Raw genomic sequence first — 20,875 nt, forward strand, 5'->3', positions numbered from 1 at the left:
CTATGAAGCAAAGGCCAGAGAAAAGCAGAATCAAAGGAGTCAGTCTGGGGAATTCTCCCTCTCATTGTCCCCAAGGCAGCTGTCTCAGGTTTACAAAGTTGTTTGATGCTCCAGCCTTTATACAGTCTCTCCTGGGAGCGCCTCCTTTCATGGCTAGTTTTAGCTTTTGGCAAGCATGACCCCGGGGGCTCTGAGACTGGGCCTTCTTGCCTCAGCACACCTTGTTTCTTTCTGTGGCTCCCCAGTGAGTCCAAATGAGTAGATACTCCTGAGAGAGACTGTGAACATAAGAGCATAAGTATGGTCCATCTAGCTCAGTGGCCAATGCCAGGTGCTTCAGAGGGAATGAACAGAACAGGTAATCATCAAGTGATCCATCCCCTGTCACCCATTCCCAGCTTCTGGCAAACAGAGGCTAGAGACACTATCCCTGCCCATCCTGCCTGTGACACCGGCAGATGAAGTGTTAGCTCTTGCAAAAGCCCCCATGTCTTAATTGAATATGCACAAATGCATAGCTGGAATCAAGTCTGGCTCACCTGTGTTACTATTGTTAAAACAGGTATTAGAATTATAAGAATGTGTTTAGTGTTTAGACTTTATTGAATGCTTGTGAATTGCTGCCTGGATTAATATCTGACTAGTTGCATTGTGAGCCTCTCTGGCTATGTAAATCACCAGACAGGAGAGAGGCTTTACCTATGTGAAGTGCTGATTGGCAACAGAATGCACTGCATGCTACCTGGCAGGAAAGGTCCATCAACACCAAATAGACTATTATGGGATGTTAAAGAAGACAAAAGACTGTTGGTTGTGCTCTTGACTTCCCATTAGCTGAGTTTGCAGCTCAGAGCACATGGCAGGAAGGCGATAAAAAACCCCATTCAGAAAGAACTGATTATCTGTATGCTGCTTGGACTCTAGGGGGCAAAGTTTCTAGGCATAAGCAAGAGTTCCCCAGCTGATTAGCCTGGGTTAGTCCTAAGGAAGACAGAGCTTAATTATTATAGAAGCTTCTTTTACCTTTTGAAATTTGAGACTGTAACTTTTCTGCAGCTATATGATTACCTGCTTTAACTTTGTAAACAACTCTCCTTTCCTCTTAAATAAGTCTTAATACAGGTTATTACAGGACTGGCTACAAACATTGTCTTTGATGTGAGATCTAAGATTCAATTGACCTAAGTAAGTTACTGGTCCTTTGGGACAAGGTCAGGCTTGACAAAGCCCTGGCTGGGATGATTTAGTTGAGGATTGGCCCTGCTTTGAGCAGGGGGTTGGACTAGATGACCTCCTGAGGTCCCTTCTAACCCTGATATTCTATGACTGGCAGTAACCTGAACATTGCTGTGATTTGTGGTGTAAGGCAGTGGTTCTCAACCAGGGGTCTGGGGCCTGCTGGGAGGCCACTAGCAGGTTTCAGGGGGGCCACCAAGCAAGGCCAGCATTAGACTCACTGAGGCCCAGGGCAGAAAGCTGAAGTCCCAGCGCAGGGGGCTGAAGTCCAGGGCCCTGAGCCCCACCACTCGGGGCTGAAGCCAAAGACTAAGCAATGTAGATTTGTGGGGCCCCTCTGGCATGGTACCCTGAGAGAGGAAGAAAATGCCCCAAGGACTCAGCCAGAGGGTTGAGCCCTGACACACTACTGGCTTAGAGGTTCTCTGCCAGTCAGGAAGGGGGAGCAGTGAGGGAAGACTGGCAACTGATGGTTGGAGGGGTGAAGAGGTTTGGGCTATGGTGTGGGGGAAGAAGTATCTGAGACTGGATAACCTGGGGCTGGGCAGTCTCCATAGGGGACACTTGCTCCTCCTGTGCCCTTTCCACACCCTCTTGCGAGTTGACAATGACCACCCTCTCCCCACCCCGAGAGGCAGCCATGTCTCAGGACTCTTCCACGTTGCACCCAGTATCTCTCTTCCTATTTGGGGTATAGCTCGGGGCAACAATTTCCCACCAAGATCAACCCAGCTGTCTGTTGGCTGTTCTGGTGCGACAGGGTGGGTGAAAGGCAGAACTGCAGCACTTCTCGGGCAGAATTTATTTTCTTCATGCAAAAAAAAAAAAAAAAGTTGGCGCTGGACATGAATTCTGTGCATACGCAGTGGCACAGAATTCCCACATGAGTAACTCACACCCGGCTTTCACTCCCATCAGTGCTGGCAAGACCCAATCCAGTTACAGGACTGAACCCTTATTCTCCAATCACATGGAACAGTCTCAGCTGAGGGTGGGTGAGAGTGGGAGGGGGTACAAAGGGAAAAGAGTTGTTGTAGTCATGTTGGTCCCAAGATATCAAAGAGGTATTTTTAATTGGTTCTAAAAAATTAACTCACCTACCTTGTCTCTCCAAGAGATCTGAAAGTGGCAGAAGGAGACAAACAAGAAGACAGAGCTCAGGACTCTAAATCAAACATTTTCAATCCCCTGGAAGAAACTACTTTTCCCTTCTGCTCCGGGTATGTTTGTATGCTATATAAGGGACCACCCCATTCCTCTCACAGCAGCAAAGGGAGACTGCAGCCAGCCCCAGATGGTCTTTCCCGATCCTGGGATGTGCATTGTGACAAAGTTTGTGTGTGGTGGGTGCACGGGCTGGGTACAGCTAGGCCGATCTGCAGACTGGAAAGTCAGGGCAACTCCAGCACAGCATGGGGCCTGTGGGCACGGGTAGTATTTCTGGAGCTGGGCCTCTGTCCCCTCCAGGTCCCATGGCAGATGGCTCTGGAAGCATCAAGTGGGTCCAGCACTGCAGGGGAAGGTTGGGGTAGTGTCTGAGATCGGGGTGAGAATTGGAGGGGGGTCTATGCTCAAGAATGGGGAATGGAATTCACCTCCCCACCCCTCTGCAGAGCCCAGCAACTAGGGGTTTATCCTGTGAAGTGAATTTCACTCTGGGCGACTTTGAGCCGGCAACTGAAAGATCCTTGTGCCTTAGGTTCCACACTGGCCACAGGAGTTTACTAGTACTCCCTCCCCAGACTCCCTGGGGCAGCCAGGGATAATTAGTGGGTTATGGGAATTAGAAGATGAAAATTTCCTAAGAACAATGATATTTGTGTGTTTATTATTAAATCCCCAGACTCCCACCAATCCCCATCCTTCTTCCGATGAGCTATAAATATCTAAGGGACTCAGCTACTGATCCTGCAGTCAGTTCCTGCCCTTCCCCATTTTCTATAGCAGCACTTTTAAGAACAGGACAGGGAAACATGTAAATACTTTGAACCAAATTCCAGAAGCTGCTGGGCATGCACAAGCTAAAATGAAACTAAGGTTCCGTCTCTCCAAGGACCTGGCCCCTTGTGCAAAATAATAGACACTCCCCAGAAATATGAAACAGCAACTTCATAACTGATAGAATGTTATTTATCTATTGACTTCTGGGAATTACCAATAAAAAAAAACCTAATCTAGTAAAGGTGATATCCTGAGGAAAAGATCTCATGTGTCTTTACAGATCGGTATGATCTAATCTGGAACTTGATACACTAAAATGCCTAATTCGTAGCCCTATGGCAATTGCCTGGTGTTACTACAGGGCCGAATTAAGGTTGGGTGCCTTAGCTGTGACTTTCCATCCCCTAGCATATTGTGATTGCTGTTAAGTGGGTTTGACAAAATTCATTTTGTCTATTTCTTTCTTTTAATTTCAATAGATGGTATCCATATTTATTTTTAAGCCCTTTTTTCAATGTTATAATTTCAATGTTCAGAGCTGTGGGACGTTATGGGGGTCATCAGACAACAATTATTTAACAATAGTAAATGTTGAGATTCCAAAAGCCAAATCATATAACTGTTCAAAGAGAAATTGTTAATGTCACACGCAAAATATACAGTGTAAATATCCTTAAATCAAACTCGACTTTCTCCAGAAGCATTTCTGTATATTACCTATATAAATATTTTTTCATCTGTGTGTGTTTACAGTGAAATCAACATTTACTGCAATTTATTCATAAAAATCCAATCCTTTCAAGCGTAATTTTAAGTAATGAAGTATTTGAATTCTTTCACTTCCTGGACAGTAATGCTTCATTTCAGGACAATTACACCCTCCCTGTGATGTATTTTACTCTCAGTACCATAACCCCCTCATGATGTAGCTCCTGTCTGGGAGCTCTGCTGAGGCCAGTGCCATTATGATCAGAAGATGACACTCTGACACACGATCAGAGACACACGGTGGAGGGTGGAGGATGAGGTAACACGGAGGTTACCAGAGTTGAACATGGCCCTACAGAATGTGGGGAGCAAACTCCCTCTCAGCCTCTCCTCTCTCCCACCTCCCAGAGTCAGTAAATCTGATAAATCATTCCCTGAAATGTAAGTAGCCCCAGTATGTGAGACAGTGATTAACGCAGGTGTCTTCGGGGCTGCAGTGCCAACCCCCTGCCTGGATGAGGGGGATGAAGAAATGCAGTAGAAATGGGTTAGGCTGGGAGAGGGCACAGCTGATGGGGGACTGGGAGTCGAGTTGACCAACAGGTGAGAACTCATGGTGGGGGGGGGGGAGAAGAAGTCAACAGGACTAGGTAGAGGAACTTCAGTATATTTTCCCCATTAACCATCCTGCGATGTATTTAATTTAGAAACTTTTCATTCACATCTAAACACCCTGGAGCGAAGCTGGGTTGATGCATTTCCACTTACAATGGTACAGTTTTAATTAGGTGCTTAATCAGATGCTTATGCAACACAAAGCAGTCAATAATCGGTATGCTTTCATTAATTAACTTGACTGTGTGCTGTGCATCACTTTTTAAAAAAAGATGGTGAGCGAGTGTCAAAATTTTAGGCATTAAGAAATGGTAATTAGGTGTCAGTTCATTTCTCATGCATTTATCTCATAATTTTAATTTCAGTTTTGAATCAGTATTAATACCATGTTGTTTTAATAGCATTAGCGTCTATTTGTATAATTGTTTGCAAGATTTCATTGGATATTGTGAACCAGCAGTCTTAACCTTTTATTTTGAGATTTCTAAATACAATCCAGCGCACCACTCCTGAAAGACTGAAAGCCCTGGCCGGTGACATTTTCCTTAGAGAGCAAACACCTGACGAGCCCTTTCGTGCATTTGTCTCTTTGACATTGCTTTATCCGCCCCGCCAGAAAATGCTATAGGTAACGAAGTAATTACAGGAGACCATCTATGTATAGTTCTACCAGCTATGTGCCAAAATTCAAATGGTTCTGTTTGTTTTATCTTTCATTCAGCTTTGCAATTATTAGATCCTATTTAAAAGCTGGAAGTGAAATAACCGAAGTCAAGTTAAGAAGAGAGTGGCATAGGTGGGGGTAAAACAATAAAGGGAAAGAACTGACTATTCAAAAAGGAACATCTCAAACTATCAGAGCCCCAGACCCCCGTCCAACTGAATCCACCCCAGCCAGGCATATTAAGCTGGGTCCCTGAAAAATCGCCCATCCTGTCTGGCAGTGAATGCTGTGTGTTCCAGATGGAGCTATGGTGTGTGCGTTTGCTCTGCTGACATGCTGCTTTGGTACAGAATGCACCACGGCCAAAGGGAGCAGAGACATGGACTCCTACAAAACAAAATCCCAGATACACCTCCAATGCCTCATCCCCTCCCCCGCCTCCCCACTGTGTGTCATCCCCTCCCCCACCTCCACATGGCCATTCTCAGCCTATTGCTAATAGTCCCTTCCAGCCTTCAGCACTATAAATAAATAAAACATGGTGTTACTAAAGGTAGATCATGCCAGAGAAATCTGATCTGGATGTCAGTAAGGCATTTGATACAGTTCCACATGGGAAACTATTCCTTAAATTGGAGAAGATGGGGATTAATATGAGAACTAAAAGTTCAATAAAGAATTGGTTAAAGGGGAGTCTACAAGGGGTCATACTGAACGGTGAGTTGTCAGGCTGGAGGGAGGTTACTAGTGGAGTTCCTCAGAGATTAGTCTTGGGACCAATCTTATTCAACATTTTTATTAGTGACCTTGGCACAAAAAGTGGGAGTGTGACACAAAGCTGGGAGGGATTGCCACTATGGAGGAGGACAGGAAAATCATACAAGAAGATCTGCATGACCTTGAAAGCTGGAGTAATAAAAAGGGGATGAAAATTAATAGTGCAAAATTATGCACTTAGGGACTAACGACAAGAATTTTTGCAATAAACTGGGGACTTATCAGTTGGAAGTGACAGAAAAGAAAGACCTAGGTGTATTGGCTGATCACAAGATAATTATGAGCTGCCAATGTGATGCGGCTGTGAAATAGGTTAATGCAGTCCTAGGATGCATCAGATGAGGTATTTCCAGTAGACACAGGAAAGGGTTAGTACTTCTTTATGCTGATTTATGCTGCACAGACACTAATGGGGATCAGAGCCCCATCGTGCTGCACATGGCAGAGAACCTGACTGAGATCAGCACCCCCATTGTGCTGGGCACTGCACAGACAGAGAGGGACAGTCCTTGCCCCAAAGAGATCACAATCCAAGTAGACAATGGGTACGAGGAAAACAGAGAGGGGCTGGGACTTCCCCAAGGTCACCAAGCAGGTCAGTGACAGAGCCAGGAAGAGACCCTGGTAACTCCAGTGCCCCGTCACCCGCAGCTTGGAAAGGTCCCCAGACCCCATTGTATTAGGCTGCAGAAAGAGGTGCTTTGTCCATTGATGCACAGGCTGTCTTGGCAGGGCAGCTCAGCTGCCGTCCCTGCACACAGCTGGGGGTGTGTGTCATGGGTCATGAGAAGTCAGTGTCCAGTCCTGTGGGGTTGTGCTCCTGGCTCATACCTCCAGCACTCACCGCTGCCCCTCTGTTACCAGCTGCACTGTTCAGCCAGCCCCACGGCTCAGTGAGGTCACTGTTGTGCTCCCCCCCGCATCCCTCGCAAGCCTTCAAACAGGGACATGGTGCACCGGTGCCAATCAGAGTGCACTACTGTAAATTCTGTCTATACTAAGGGTTTGCACCAGTCCCTAAAACACCAGTGTGGCAGAGACCTTCAGTGCCCAAAACAGCAGTACGGTGGCACTAGAACTGGGATCTGTTTCTAGCTCTGTCACGGATAGCCTGGGTGACCTTGGACACTTCAATATTTCTCCTCCCAACTTTAGTCTCTTTACCCAACTGCCCACTCATTGGGGTCTCCTCTCTCTCCAGAACTGCTCACCACTAAAACCTGTGTGGGTGTCACCAAAGCTAAGGTAGTTAATCTCTGGAATAGTCTTACAAGAGTGGCTGTGAAGTATCTTTCCCTGGAAGTTTTTAAGAACAGGTAGGACAAACCTCTGTCGGAGATAATCTACATATACTTGGTCCTGCCTCATTAGAGAGAGCTGGACTTGATAACATCTTGCGGTCCTGTCCAGCACTACATTTCTATGATGCTATGAAATATATACGTATAAACCACAACATACAGAATAAAACCCACCACAACATAATGTCAGGCAATTCATAAAAAAAGAAAAGGAAACCCACAGCATAAAATGACAATAGAAAGGAAAAGAAAACAATACTAACTAACACACCATAGGACAAAATTACACAATGAAAAAGAGCTCAACTCAAACCAACACAACAGAGGCACCAAACACGCTGAGGCAAAACAATGCACCATAAAACTATGCAACACAACATGGTGCAATCACAGTTCCAAATGGCATCATGCAAAACAGCTCAGCATAGAACACGACACACCACAAAACAGAATTATTTCAATGTAGGCATGGAAGGAATCTTGAGAGGTCGTCTACTCAAGCCTCCTGTGATGAGTCAGGACGAAGTATCCCTAGACATTCCCAGACTGGTGTACCTCTAACCTGATCTTAAAGACCTCCAGTGAAGGAAATTCCACAACCTCCCGTGGAAGCCAATGCAATGCAAACACAGACCAAAAGAACGCTGTACATCCACAAGCTGGGCTTGGGGCTAAGGGGAGAGGCAAGAATTCAAACAATCTGGGTTCAGCTTCCAGTTTTGCCCCAAATTCTCCATGCAAACTTGAGCAAATTACTTCAGCTCTCTGAGCTTCAGTTTCCCCATCTCTAAAATGGAGAGTCGCCTCCCACCATTTGCCTATTTAGCCTTTGAGATTTTTGTGGCAAGGAAGCTGTCACTGTGGGCATGTCAACACTGCAGTTAGACACCGGCGGCTGGCCCGTGCCCGCTGACTTGGGCTCACACGGCTCAGACTGCAGGGCTGTTTAATTGTGGTGTAGATGTTCCGGCTTGGGCTGCAGCCCAAGGTCTGTCACCCTCCCACCTCGCAGGGTCCTACAGCCTGGCTCCAGCTTGAGCCCAGACATCTACACTGCACTTAAACAGCCCCTTTGCCTGAGCCCTGTGAGCCTGAGTCAGGTGGCATGGGCCAGCTGGGGGGTTTTAATGGCAGGGTAGAGATACCCTTGGTGTCTGTTCAGCACCTGTCACAATGGGGACCCTGATCTTGGTCAGTGTCTGTGCAGAGCCCTGCACAACAAGGTCCCCGCTCTCTGTAGGCATCTGTGCAGTTCCTGGCACAACGAGTGCCCCAAACTCGGTCGGGGTTTGTGCAGTGCCCGGCACACTGGGGGACATGATCTTAGGCAAGGCCTGAGCCACGCACAGTACCATAAGAACCCTGATCTCAGTCAGACACCTGGAGAGAAAAGCGGGAAGATTTTCAAGAATTTGATATCAGGAGATCAGAACTGAGGAGAAAATGGGGCACAAACTAAATATTTGCCAATATAAGAGAGAAACACCAATATCTGAGGAGATTTTATGTCACCATTCAACAGTTCAAGAGAAAAGAAGGGAAATTTGAGGGGATTATATAGTGATATTCAATCAACAACAGAATGGGATGAATTCTTCTTCCCTCACATTCACATGGCCAGCAGGAAGCCCTGGTTGATGTCGCTTTCACAGGGGAAAGGAGTGGGGCTGGAGTCAGAAAGTCACTGGCTGTGGGGTCTGGAAATGTGACTAGCAGGCAGTGTCTTGGGGTCTCAGCTGGAGAAAGGACCCCCCGCCTAGGAATGTGTCTCTCACTGGTAGCAGTGGGGTCTGGGAATGTGACTAGCAGGTGATGGCGGGGGGGACGGACGGGGGGGGACGACGACTGGAAAACCTGGGGCTGGGCCGTATCCAGGGGGGACGCTTGCTCCTTCCTTCCCTTCCTGGGCCTTTCCATGCCCTGTTGCCAGCAGAGAGTGGCCCCCCAGCCCAGCCCAGCGGTATCCGTGTCTCAGGGCTCTCCCAGCCTCTGCCCATTAACACTCAATTTCAGAAATCACCCAGGGGAACGATTTCCCACCTAAACAAGGACAAATCACTGCAGGTAAAAATGGGGGGAAACACCCGAAACCTGAGATTTGAACTGGATACTGGCGAAGTGGAGAGAAAATGGGGCACAATCGGGGGAGGGGAACAGAGACCTTCTCAGGGATTTGAGGGAAAGGGGGGGGTCACCCTGGATGTTGCTCGTTGCTCTCTAGAGAGAAGGGGGCAGGGCTGGAGAGGATGGGGGGGTCCCCACGGGAGGGGGCAGCGGTAAATCCGAGGGGATCTCAGCCCCTCCCCCCCTTCTCTCCCCGCTCCTCGGGGGGTCACCTGCTCTTCTCCTCCCCCGGCCATGTCCGGGCTGCACAGACATTTTCCATCCGCCCCTTTCCCAGGTCTCCCCCACCCCGCCCGGCAGCCCCCGCCCGGCCCCACGCAGGGACCCCAGTGGGGGCTGGTCCCCTCCCCCCGGGACCCCCCCGTGGGGCCCCAGGGCCAGGCCTGGCCGGGGGCGTTGGGCTCCTGCGGGGACAGCAGCTCCGAGCCCCCCGCGGGCGCGGCCCCAGGGAGCAGATCCCGGCGCTGCGAGATGCCGGGTCCCCCCCACGGACACTGGGGCAGAGTCACCGCCCGGCCCCGCCCCGCCCCCGGGGCTCGCTCCGGTACCTGGAGGCTGGAGCTCCGCAGCGGGTGAGCGCTGCCTCTGCGCATGCGTGACTGCCCCCACCCCAGATCTGCGCATGCCCAGAGCCGGGAGACACAAACTCTTCTCCGGCTCCGGGAGAGGCTCCAACAGCTCCGCACGAGCCAGGCAGAGCCGCAGCGCCCCACGCGCGTTCACAGCCCGGCTCGTCCTCCCCGGTCCAACGTCACTTCCGTTCCCAGGAGAGGCAGGAACATCTCCCAGCGTGCCCTAGACGTCGCTTCCGCCCTCTTCAGGTCAAGTAAGGGAGGGTTTCAGTAGCTGTTCTTCTCCTCCTCCCTGTCCAACGTCACTTCCGCTCCCTGCAGAGTCAGGAACTACATCTCCCAGACTGCTCCGGGAAGTGCTTCCGCCCTCTTCAGCTCAGGTAAGGGAGGGTTTCAGCAGTTGCAAGCCCCCGTGGGGCCGGGAGAACAAAGCTGCTGCTGTTGTCTCCGTGTGACCCGGGCTGAGCAGCTGCTGTTCTCCGGGGTCTGTGCTGGGGGAGTCCGGCATTAACCCCTCCGTGCCTGGCGGGGGGGGGGGCTTTCTCCGGTTGGGACCAGCCCCCGGAGGCGGGAGGAGCGCTGGGGCCGGGCAGGAAAGTGACTCTCCGCCCCGGGGAACCTGGGAGAAGCCTCGGAGCTGCCTCAGCCCCAGCGGAGCTGCAGCAGGATCTGCCCCCGGCACCGCTGGGATTGGGGGGGGCAGAGACTGGGGCCCGGCGGGGAGGTCCCCTGTGTGTTGTGTATTTGGTTGTCATAGTAATAGAATCTTGTGTTGCTATGGCAACTGAGTTAGATTATTAGGGGATAGTCCAGACAGTTTTAGCTGGTTTTTGGTTAGTTCTGTGTGTGGCAATAAATGGCTGTTTCAAGGTTTACAGCTCTCTGTGTCTCCAGTGATTTCTTCCTAAAACTGTTGCCCTGAAGGCTATAACACTGTGGTATGGGGGGAGGTGGGAGTGTCGGGCAGGGAGGGGAGAAGCCGGAGTTGCGGCCCGCGGGAGGGGGGCGGGGGAGGGTGAAGTGTCTCTGTGCAGCCAGGAAATCCCCGGGGGAGAAGTGGCGGGCGGGAGAAGGGGAGTTAATTGGATCCTTTCCCTGTTTGTGCCACTTGCCTCTCACCCACTGATACAAATTCCCTCTAGTTCTTCCCCTTTTTTCTCTCAGTATCTCACACGTGGCTATAAAATCTGGGGAGATTTCCGCCCCCCCTTTCCCATCAAATGATCAGCTCTCTGGTCTCCCCTGATTTCCCCCTGGTCTCTCCATAATTCTGAAATGTCAGTTTAAAATCTGTCCAATGTGGCAGTTTTCCCCACCCATTTGATCTGCAGCGATTTGTCCTTGTCTCAGTGTTGCCCTGAGTCATGCCCCAAAACATGGCTGCCCCTGGAGTGAGGATGGGATGGGATACCTGTTCTCTGCCAGGGTAGGGAAGGGAGGAGCACGTGTTCCCCATGGGGACTGCCCAGACACCGGTTTCCCAATACCAGTTACTGCCCCCTAACTACCAACACAGTTGCCCCTAGCCATTGGTTGCCAGTCACCTGCCCATCCCCCTCTGCTGCCCCCTTCCTTCATCCAGGGAGCCTTCTGGCTCCCCCTCCCTTGCCCTCTAAAAGCAGCTTCTCAAAGGGCTCCCTGCTGCCCATGTGAATTTGGGCGGGGGGGAGACCATCACTTTGTGTTTGACTGGATTTTATATGACTGTCCAATACATAAACAGTCCCCCTTTTCCACTATTTAGTTAATAGCAATATAAAATCTCCTCAGATCTTGGTGTTTTTCTCTCATGTTATCAATTGCACAGTTTGTGACACGTATTCTCTGCCAATCTCAAAGACTTATATAAAATACCCTAAACATTTGCTCCACTTTGTCTCTAGTTGTCTAATTCTAGTTGAATATGTCCTGAGAGTTTTCCTGTCTTTCTAATTTTAAAATACAAAGAAAATCTCAATTTACACCTTTTCTCAGATTCTTGAACATGGATATAAAATGTTTCCAAATTTTGCCCATTCCCACTTTATTCATATATCAAATATTGATGTGAAATATGCTCAGATTTTACCTCATATCAACAACTGGTACAAAATCCTTCTGATTTCCACTTTCCTCTCTATAATTTGCAAAAATTGATCCAAAATCCCTCAGATTTCCACCCTTTTTCTTTCATTTCTGGACATTGATCTCAAATTTCAGGTTTTCCCTCTTTCTATGTCATTATCAAATGTCAATTAAAAATCCTCTTGGGTCTGGGGCTCTTCCCCATGTTTCTAATGCCAGCAACTTCTCCTTCCTTGGAGGGAACTTGTTGCCCTGAGTCATTCTCCATCCTGGATGTTGCAGGGGGTTAAATTGCCCAGTGAGCATCTTTCCCCTCTCCTTTGAGAATCATTTCTTCCCTTCAATCTCAAGCTCCTGACCTTGCTCTTTCTCCCTGATCAGCTTGTGCCAGAATCCTGGGGGCATTCCCTGTCCACGCCCAGTCACCGTGTTAACTTTCTATCCACTTATCAAACACTGTGAGGTGAAATCACAAATTTTTCTTTTCTCCCCTCTTGAAAACTGCAGGACCTTCCGGTTCCGTGCCTGACTAACCTAATTGCCTTCTATGATGAGATAACTGGCTCTGTGGATGAGGGGAAAGCAGTGGATGTGTTATTCCTTGACTTTAGCAAAGCTTTTGATACGGTCTCCCACAGTATTCTTGCTGCCAAGTTAAAGAAGTATGGGCTGGATGAATGGACTGTAAGGTGGATAGAAAGCTGGCTAGATCGTCGGGTTCAACGGGTAGTGATCAATGGCTCCATGTCTAGTTGGCAGCCAGTTTCAAGCGGAGTGCCCCAAGGGTCGGTCCTGGGGCCGGTTTTGTTTAATATCTTTATTAATGATCTGGAGGATGGTGTGGACTGCACTCTCAGCAAGTTTGCCAATGACACTAAACTAGGAGGCGTGGTAGATACACTAGAGGGTAGGGATCGGATACAGAGGGACCTAGACAAATTAGAGGATTGGGCCAAAAGAAACCTGATGAGGTTCAACAAGGACAAGTGCAGAGTCCTGCACCTAGGACGGAAGAATCCTATGCACTGCTACAGACTAGGGACCGAGTGGCTAGGTAGTAGTTCTGCAGAAAAGGACCTAGGGGTCACAGTGGACGAGAAGCTGGATATGAGTCAACAGTGTGCTCTTGTTGCCAAGAAGGCTAACGGCATTTTGGGCTGTATAAGTAGGGGTATTGCCAGCAGATCGAGGGACGTGATCGTTCCCCTTTATTCGACATTGGTGAGGCCTCATCTGGAGTACTGTGTCCAGTCTTGGGCCCCACACTACAAGAAGGATGTGGAAAAATTGGAAAGAGTCCAGCGGAGGGCAACAAAAATGATTAGGGGTCTGGAGTGCATGACTTATGAGGAGAGGCTGAGGGAACTGGGATTGTTTAGTCTCCAGAAGAGAAGAATGAGGGGGGATTTGATAGCAGCCTTCAACTACCTGAAGGGGGGTTCCAAAGAGGATGGAACTCGGCTGTTCTCAATGGTGGCAGATGACAGAACAAGGAGCAATGGTCTCAAGTTGCAGTGGGGGAGGTCTAGGTTGGATATTAGGAAACACTATTTCACTAGGAGGGTGGTGAAGCACTGGAATGCATTACCTAGGGAGGTGGTGGAGTCTCCTTCCTTGGAGGTTTTTAAGGCCCGGCTTGACAAAGCCCTGGCTGGGATGATTTAGTTGGGAATTGGTCCTGCTTTGAGCAGGGGGTTGGACTAGATGAGCTCCTGAGGTCCCTTCCAACCCTGATATTCTATGATTCTATGATTCCATAGGAAAATTTGTGCCCCGAGTCCTTCTCCTAGATCTGGGAGGTGGGAAGGGGGTTAGCACTGCCACATGATGACCTCTTCCACAGCATTCTGGACTCATGCTTTCTGAAATCTGGTTTCATTGAGACCATTATTAATCCAGAATCACTGTATGGAAAGACAAGGAGTGACTCCAGATGGACAGTGGGGCAAATGAGATTCTCCCTGTGAGGAGGGGCTCTCATTAGCTGCTCTCCCCAGAGAGCTAAAGGAGGGAAGCTGCTCAAACACTCTGTCCCTCTCTGCTCAGGATATTGGGCTTCAGCTTCTTGGGTCAAAGGCTGCAGCCCCATTGCGATCTGGGAGACCAGGCTTAGCAGCTGCTGCTCCCCCAGTGGGGGTTCTGTGCTGCGATGTGACCTTAATTAAAGGTTCTTCTCTGCCCAGCACAGGTGATGACTTTCTCCTGCTGGTATTAGCCCCCTGGGGCAGACCTGGGCTCTGTTAATACAAATTCTGAGCCACAGACTCCAGGTAACTGAAAGACCTCAGGGAAAGTGCTGGGGACTGGCAAGAAAGTGACTCTGCACAAACAGCCCCCCCTCATTTCTCCTTCCATTAGCAATTGCCAGGAGAACATCCAGCCATGGGAGACCAAAGCACCCAGGAATGGGACTGTCCTTCCCCAGTCCTCTTTCCCTGCCCCTCTGGCTGGGAGAGACTGAAAGGGGCAGTAGTAGAAATGAGTGGGGAGAGAGATTTCCAGCTCTCTAGTCCACCCAGACACATGTATTGCACCATCCCTGGGCAGAATCACTTTCCAGTGAACAAGAAAAGGATCAGACAGAGGAAAAGCCAGTTCCTGATTCCATATTCCTCCTAATAGGGTGTGGCTGCCGTGGGGTCACTGTCCAAGGGAATCCCCCACAGTGACTCCTTTGGTTCTGCTCTTTTCTAGCATTGTGTTCAGAGACTTTGTTACGGGATGTGGGGAGGGAGAAGGGAGGTTAAAAATCTCTCTGTGGGCTTAGCCTGGCAGGAGGGGCCAGGTCTACACTGTAATAAAGAGATCAAGCATTTTCCAGGATGGTAGACTCGAGGATGTCTGTCTGCAGGGAAAGGGCCTGGGAAGATTGTGATGTGAAATTAACTAAAGCCTGTTCTGAAACCCCCACAATTACCCTTCTCACCCTCCCAGGCTGCAGAATGACGTCCATGTTTCGCTCCAGCTCATCCCATCCTCCCGTGGGACAGGGGAGAGAAATGGCTGCAGTGGAACCAGTTCAGGTAGGGATTATTGGGGGGTTGCTGGTGGGTTCCTGCTGGAGGGAGAGGGACGCCAAATACACTGGAGATGGGAAGGTTTGCACAGTCTGGTTTGAAGGTTGGAGCGGGGCAGGAAATGTACAGGGTAGAGAAAGGGAGGAGGACAGGGTGTGGCAAACCTGCTGGGAATTGTTTAATAAGTGGCCTAGATTCTAGGAACAGACCCATGAGGTTAGGAGGTTGAAATGCCCTCATTTGTGGAAAAGAATGTAACCCACCTATGTGGGGCTAGAAAAACTGAACAGACTCCCAGTGCTGGAGCCTGACCCGACTAACCAGCGTCTGCTGAGAGATATGAAGGGGGCACCCACGAGTCAGGCTTAGGGGAGATTCCCCTCCGTTCATATCCAGCTCCTCAAAATGAGGAGGGTGTTTGGCTTCCTACCAGGGAGTACTCCCTGGACCCTGCTAGGGGCTCCATCTCCTTTATCAGTCGGTGGCTAATAGGTGTGTGATGGATCTGCTGGGAGAGACAAGGGGCTCTCTCTTCGTCCCCTTAACCTGGTGTTTCCAGGATGCTCTGAGTGGGCTGGGGTGGAACTCTGTTGACTGCGATTGGGAGTGTGAGTGGGGCAGCAGGTACTGAGTGTTGGACTTCTGCTGTTTCAGGGGCCGGTGACCTTCGAGGAGGTGGCTGTGTATTTCACCAGGGAAGAGTGGGCTCTGCTGGACCCTGCTCAGAGAGCCCTCTACAGGGATGTCATGCAGGAGAACTACGAGAATGTGACCTCGCTGGGTAAGGATTCCTGTCCCCTCTGTTCTTGGAAGGGGAAATGAAGAGTTAAGGTTCATGCCACCCCCCAACTACCATCTCTACTCTGCCCTGTTTCAGCATCACCCCAATATGCCAGTGACACACACACTGCCAGAGACCCTCCCCGCTGCAGAACACTTTGGGAACAGAGCACAGGAGCAGTATCGCAGTGTCAAATATCTCTTTTTGTTCAAGTAAAACTGGGGTTTAGGTCCAGCATAATGAACAGAAGCTTCCTACCCCTGACCTTCTCTTCAAACCTGAGCCTACTCCACCCAAACCAGAATGTGCTTGGGGTGTAACAAACAGGCTGCTGAAGTCAGAGCTGCTGGTCCAGGGTTACTTATCACACAGACACTCAGTGCATCCTTGAATGCTGGCTGGGAGTATCCAGACAAGGGAGCTCCAGCAGCAGAATATTGAATCTCACCCAGGATTACAGATGACACAACTCCTCACTGGTCTGGTTTGCACCCCACCATGTGAAAATGGCTTAGGTTGGTAGTGACATTTCTTGAGACATGGAGAGTCTTGCTCCCCCATCACCATGTCCAATACGCACAATCTCTCTTCTCTGCAGGCTTCTTGGATTTTTGAGTCCCTCATTCCTGAAGTCACATGACCCCGATTCTTATTTTTCACATTCTGCTTTTCCAGACTAATTAGAGTCTGTTGCTCATGAATTATAGCTTCTAATTTCCCAGTGTTCTCCACACCCTGGGATTTTCCTACTCCCTCCCATTACACTGGACTCACTGGATTCCCTAGTACATAAGAACAGCCATACTGGGTCAGACCAAAGGTCCATCCAGCCCAGTATACTGTTGTCTAACAATGGCCAATGCCAGGTGCCTCAGAGCGAATGAACACAACAGGTAATCATCAAGTGATCCATCACCTGTCGGGCATTCCCAGCTTCTAGCAAGCAGAGGCTACAGACATCATCCCTGCCCATCCTGGCTAATGGCCATTGATGGACCTATCTTCCATTAATTTATCTTGTTCTTTTTTGAACCCTGTTACAGTCTTGGCCTTCACAACGTCCTCTGGCAAAGAGTTCCACAGGTTGACTGTGCATTGTTTGAAGAAATACTTCCTTTTGTTTGTTTTATACCCGCTGCCTATTAATTTCATTTTGTGATTCCTAGTCCTTGTCTTATGAGAAGGAGTAAATAACTTCCTTATTTACTTTGTCCACACCAGTCATGATTTTATAGACCTCTCTCCTATCCCCCCTTCGTCTCTTTTCCAAGCTGAAAAGTCCCAGTCTTTTTCAACTCTCCTCATACAGAAGCTGTTTCATACCCCTAACCATTTTTTTTTGCCCTTTTCTCTACCTTTTCCAATTCCAACATATCTTCTTTCAGATGGGGCAACCACATCTGCACGCAGTGTTTGAGATATGGGCATATCATGGATTTATATAGTGGCAATATGATATTTTCTGTCTTATTATCTATCCCTTTTTTATTGATTCTCAACATTCTGTTCACTTTTTGACTGCCACTGCACATTGAGTGGATGTTTTCAGAGAACTATACACATTGACTCCTCGATCTCTCTCTCGAGTGGAAACAGCTAATTTAGACCCCATCATTTTATATGTATAGTATTTTCCAATGGGCTGCAATAAGCGTTATCCTGACATCTAGTACTGCTGAGATCCTGCATTCCATAATATCCCTGCCCTTCCTGTTCCCTTTCTCCACTGAACCCCACCAGCCCATGCTTACTGTTCCCAGCTTCCCCAGTACTCTCTCATTGTCTCTGGACCTCTCTGTCAGCAAGAAGCAGAGCCAGGGAGACTTGCCCTCTGTCTGGAGTCTTCAAATTCTGGGACATGATTTTACTTTCTCTGTGTTTTAGGAGCCTCTTTGAAATTGAGTGTCTGTGACATTAACCACAGTGCAATCTGGACTGTTGAACAGCTGTGTCCCCTCAGTTCCCCAACTGGGGTGCCTTTTACCCTGGTTTACTGTGAGAACAGCCACTCCTGGGCAGTTAACACACAGTCTCCAGCATCTAACTCACTCCCAGCTACACAGTATTGAGTGCTGCTAGTCAGCGACTCACGAATTACAGTACACCACAGGAGAACCGCAGAAAATTCTCTGGTCCCAGACTTCCCCCAGAAATGTGCATCTTGCACTGTCCAGAACAGTACTGAACAACGCAAGCTCATATAAAGTCTGTTATTTCATCAGTGGAAAATGACATGCACCAGCCTTGTTATTCCCAAATAGAGTTTCCAACACACTTTAATCCAAACACACTGGTTAGATAAAACAATAAAACAAGATTAACTACCGAAAAAAAAATTGACTACAGATAATGAGGCATAAAAGTCAGAATTGTTTACAAAAGAAATGCAAGATAAAACACAAACCAATGTTTAACTTGACAAGCTAAAACAGATTCAAAGCAAGTGTTTCTCTCACCATATGCTGAGACAGGCTGGCTTTCCTTTCAGCCAGGACTCCCCCTAACCCATCCCTGCCGCCCAAGTTCAGTTCTTCAGGAGTTGGCATGAGCAGAAGGAAAGGGGAGAGGGAGAGTCTCAAACATTTTTCTCACCTCTTTTTATAATTCAGTCCTTTGTACTAGAAACAACTTCAGTTCTCAGCTCAGTCATGGTGACAGGCTGTTTGTTGTAGATATGAGCTTCAAGAGGTTCCTGTGATGGAATGTAAATGTCTTCTTCACACCTTCCCCCTGCCGCAGAATGGCTATGTGACCAGCTGTTTGCCTTGCTGTCTCTGAGGAACTGGTCTGTGGGTGTTCCCCAGAATTGTAACTTTTTCAGTAATATCATACTGCAAAATCTCATAACTTTACATACAGTGTTGCTACACATTTTTAACAGGAGGATAATATTCAGTAGATTATGTGTTTTCAAATGATATCTCACAAGCCATACTGTGTACAAAATTTTTCATAATTTGCTAGAAGAGTGATCATAGGGGTACAGACTGACACAATGTCTGTCTGTGTGTGTTCCCAGCAGATATGTGGGTATTTCAATCCCTCATAAGCAGAGTGTTCAGCATCTTCAAGGACTTGGGGAGCTGGTCCTGGGAATTCACTGGTTTACTATGTGTGACACTCTATGGAATTGTGAGACACTTTATATTATTATTTTATTATTAATACCAATCTGACAAAATTAAAATGAATCGTGCTAGATATGCCATGTAAGGTGTCAGTGAAAATGTTATGATTTTCTAAGTATGATAATTTTGTTTCTATGTTTGTATCACCTTTGTATTGTGAGTTATAGATGTGTAGAGTATATCTGTATTTCCAGACTTGTGCAGTGTTTCTAGTTGACACCCCCAGACATACTGGCATCAGCACTGCCTAGGCTGTTTGATGGCCCATTCAGGGTCATCAGCTGTACAATGAGCCCATGGAAAGGATCAAGGGGATACACCTATTGAGTCAGCAAGACATGCAAGGGTATGCCTGTATATGGAGAACGCCAAGGCTTTTCCATGCCATGTGCTGTGAAGCTTGTGTTTGGGACACAGGAAGTAGAAGCCACATGGCAAAAGGAATATAAAGGGCAGCTGCATCATCTCCATTTTGTCTTCAATCCCTCTTCCTACCTCTGGAGCAACTTCTCTACAAACTGAAACCTTGAACATAGGACTGAATGACCCAGGCAAACTGTGGATGTGTTCCAGACGGACTTTCAAGCCAGCAACTCACCAATACTGTTAAGAACCTGATATATAGCTTTGGAATGTATCTGACTGCTTTCCCATTTAACGTCTTCCTTCCTTCCTTTAGTTTAGATGCTAAAGGATTGGCTGGCAGGATGATATTTTGTTTAAGATCCAAATCTATAGTGATCTGGTAATGTGGCTGACGCTTTGGGGTCAGAAGAACATCTTGTTTGTGAGCAGAGTTTTTAAATAACCTCTCAGTATACTGGACCCTAGGTGCTGATTGGGAGTCAGAGAACTGGAATGCAATAAAGGGGGCTGTGGGATTTCTTTTTCCAGCTTCTCAATAACCAGTGTGGGTGATCAGAAGCACAGTTTGTGACTGGTTGGTGAGTTTAACTTCAGTGTTAGCCACCAGTTTTGGGAGCATCTGCCCTCCTTTTTTCAGCCTGCCCTGCCCTTGGCATTTTCAGTGAGGCCTGCTCCAGGCACACCAGGTCACACTAAGCACTGAAGTTAAATTAATAGAATGCTTTTTATGACAAAGTCTTATGAAATCAATGGAACTCCTTTGTTTTCTTTCATCTGAGCAGGGTTTCCAGTTTCCCAATGTGATGTCATCTCCCAGCTGGAACAAGGGAAAGAGTAATGGGTCTCAGACCTCCAGGATTCAGAGGAAAGAGAGATCCTGAGAGCTCCCTGCACAGGTGAGGAAACATTAAACCAACTCAAAATCTGTAAGTGCCTGAAGGAAACATCTGGGATACGCTACAAAGCGCTTGGGAGTTCTCTCAGTTCATTATTGTCCCTTGCAGGGGTTGTATCCTCAGGGTAAATACAGCTCATGGCTTCCTATAGATCCTAGCAGACACCAGGCAGTAGCTTCTTCCCTTCCCCATGTGAATTTGGATGGAGTTCAGTTCCTGAATTTTATTTGACATCTCTCCAGCACTTGTTTTGGTTTGGTTTTCCCCTTTCCATCCCTGTTTGAGGTTTCTGTCTCTATCACAGCAGGTGATGCAATGGTATGTGAGAAAGAGGAGCAGAATTCTCAGCAGGAAAATGTTGTGCAAGTGGATAAACAAAGAGGATTATCGCAAAGATCAAAAAGGAATGTGTCCTGGAGTCATGACCAGGGAAAATCCTGTGAGATTCAGCACAGACCAGAAAGAGAGCAGGGAAACCAGCCAGGGGAGAAAGTGGGTAAATTTATTTCCTGTTGGGCAACTCAGAAAGACCTCAAGGAAACCACAACACAGCAGGAAATCCTCAGGGGAAAGAGGAAAAATACATGCACTGAGTGTGGGAAAAACTTCACTCGAAGATCAGCCCTTTTTGTTCATCGGAGAATCCACACAGGGGAGAGGCCCTATGAATGCAGTGAGTGTGGGA

General features: G+C 48.2%; 1 protein-coding gene, 1 long non-coding RNA gene and 1 pseudogene across 3 annotated transcripts in view; 2 read left to right on the top strand and 1 right to left on the bottom strand.

Moving 5' to 3' along the window:
* The window catches only part of LOC112114615 (zinc finger protein 251-like), a 27,933-nt gene extending 17,783 nt beyond the window's left edge, over positions 1 to 10,150 (bottom strand). For both annotated transcript variants that reach the window (XM_029913630.1, XM_026660325.1), the window contains exon 1: positions 9,915 to 10,150. In XM_029913630.1, the coding sequence (XP_029769490.1) occupies positions 9,915 to 9,959 (45 nt within the window). In that variant the 5' untranslated portion in view covers positions 9,960 to 10,150. The remainder of the gene's footprint in view (positions 1 to 9,914) is intronic.
* Positions 10,151 to 10,156: 6 nt separating this feature from the next.
* Positions 10,157 to 15,711, top strand: LOC112116929. The gene is made up of 3 exons (XR_003370212.1): positions 10,157 to 10,318; positions 14,937 to 15,025; positions 15,674 to 15,711. It is a non-coding gene; the product is annotated as an uncharacterized LOC112116929 (long non-coding RNA).
* Positions 15,712 to 20,005: 4,294 nt separating this feature from the next.
* The window catches only part of LOC112123844, a 158,705-nt pseudogene continuing 157,835 nt past the window's right edge, over positions 20,006 to 20,875 (top strand).

This window comes from Terrapene carolina, unplaced genomic scaffold (assembly GCF_002925995.2).
Source record: "Terrapene carolina triunguis isolate 2854851 unplaced genomic scaffold, T_m_triunguis-2.0 Scaffold751, whole genome shotgun sequence".
NCBI classification, from domain to species: Eukaryota; Metazoa; Chordata; order Testudines; family Emydidae; genus Terrapene; species Terrapene triunguis.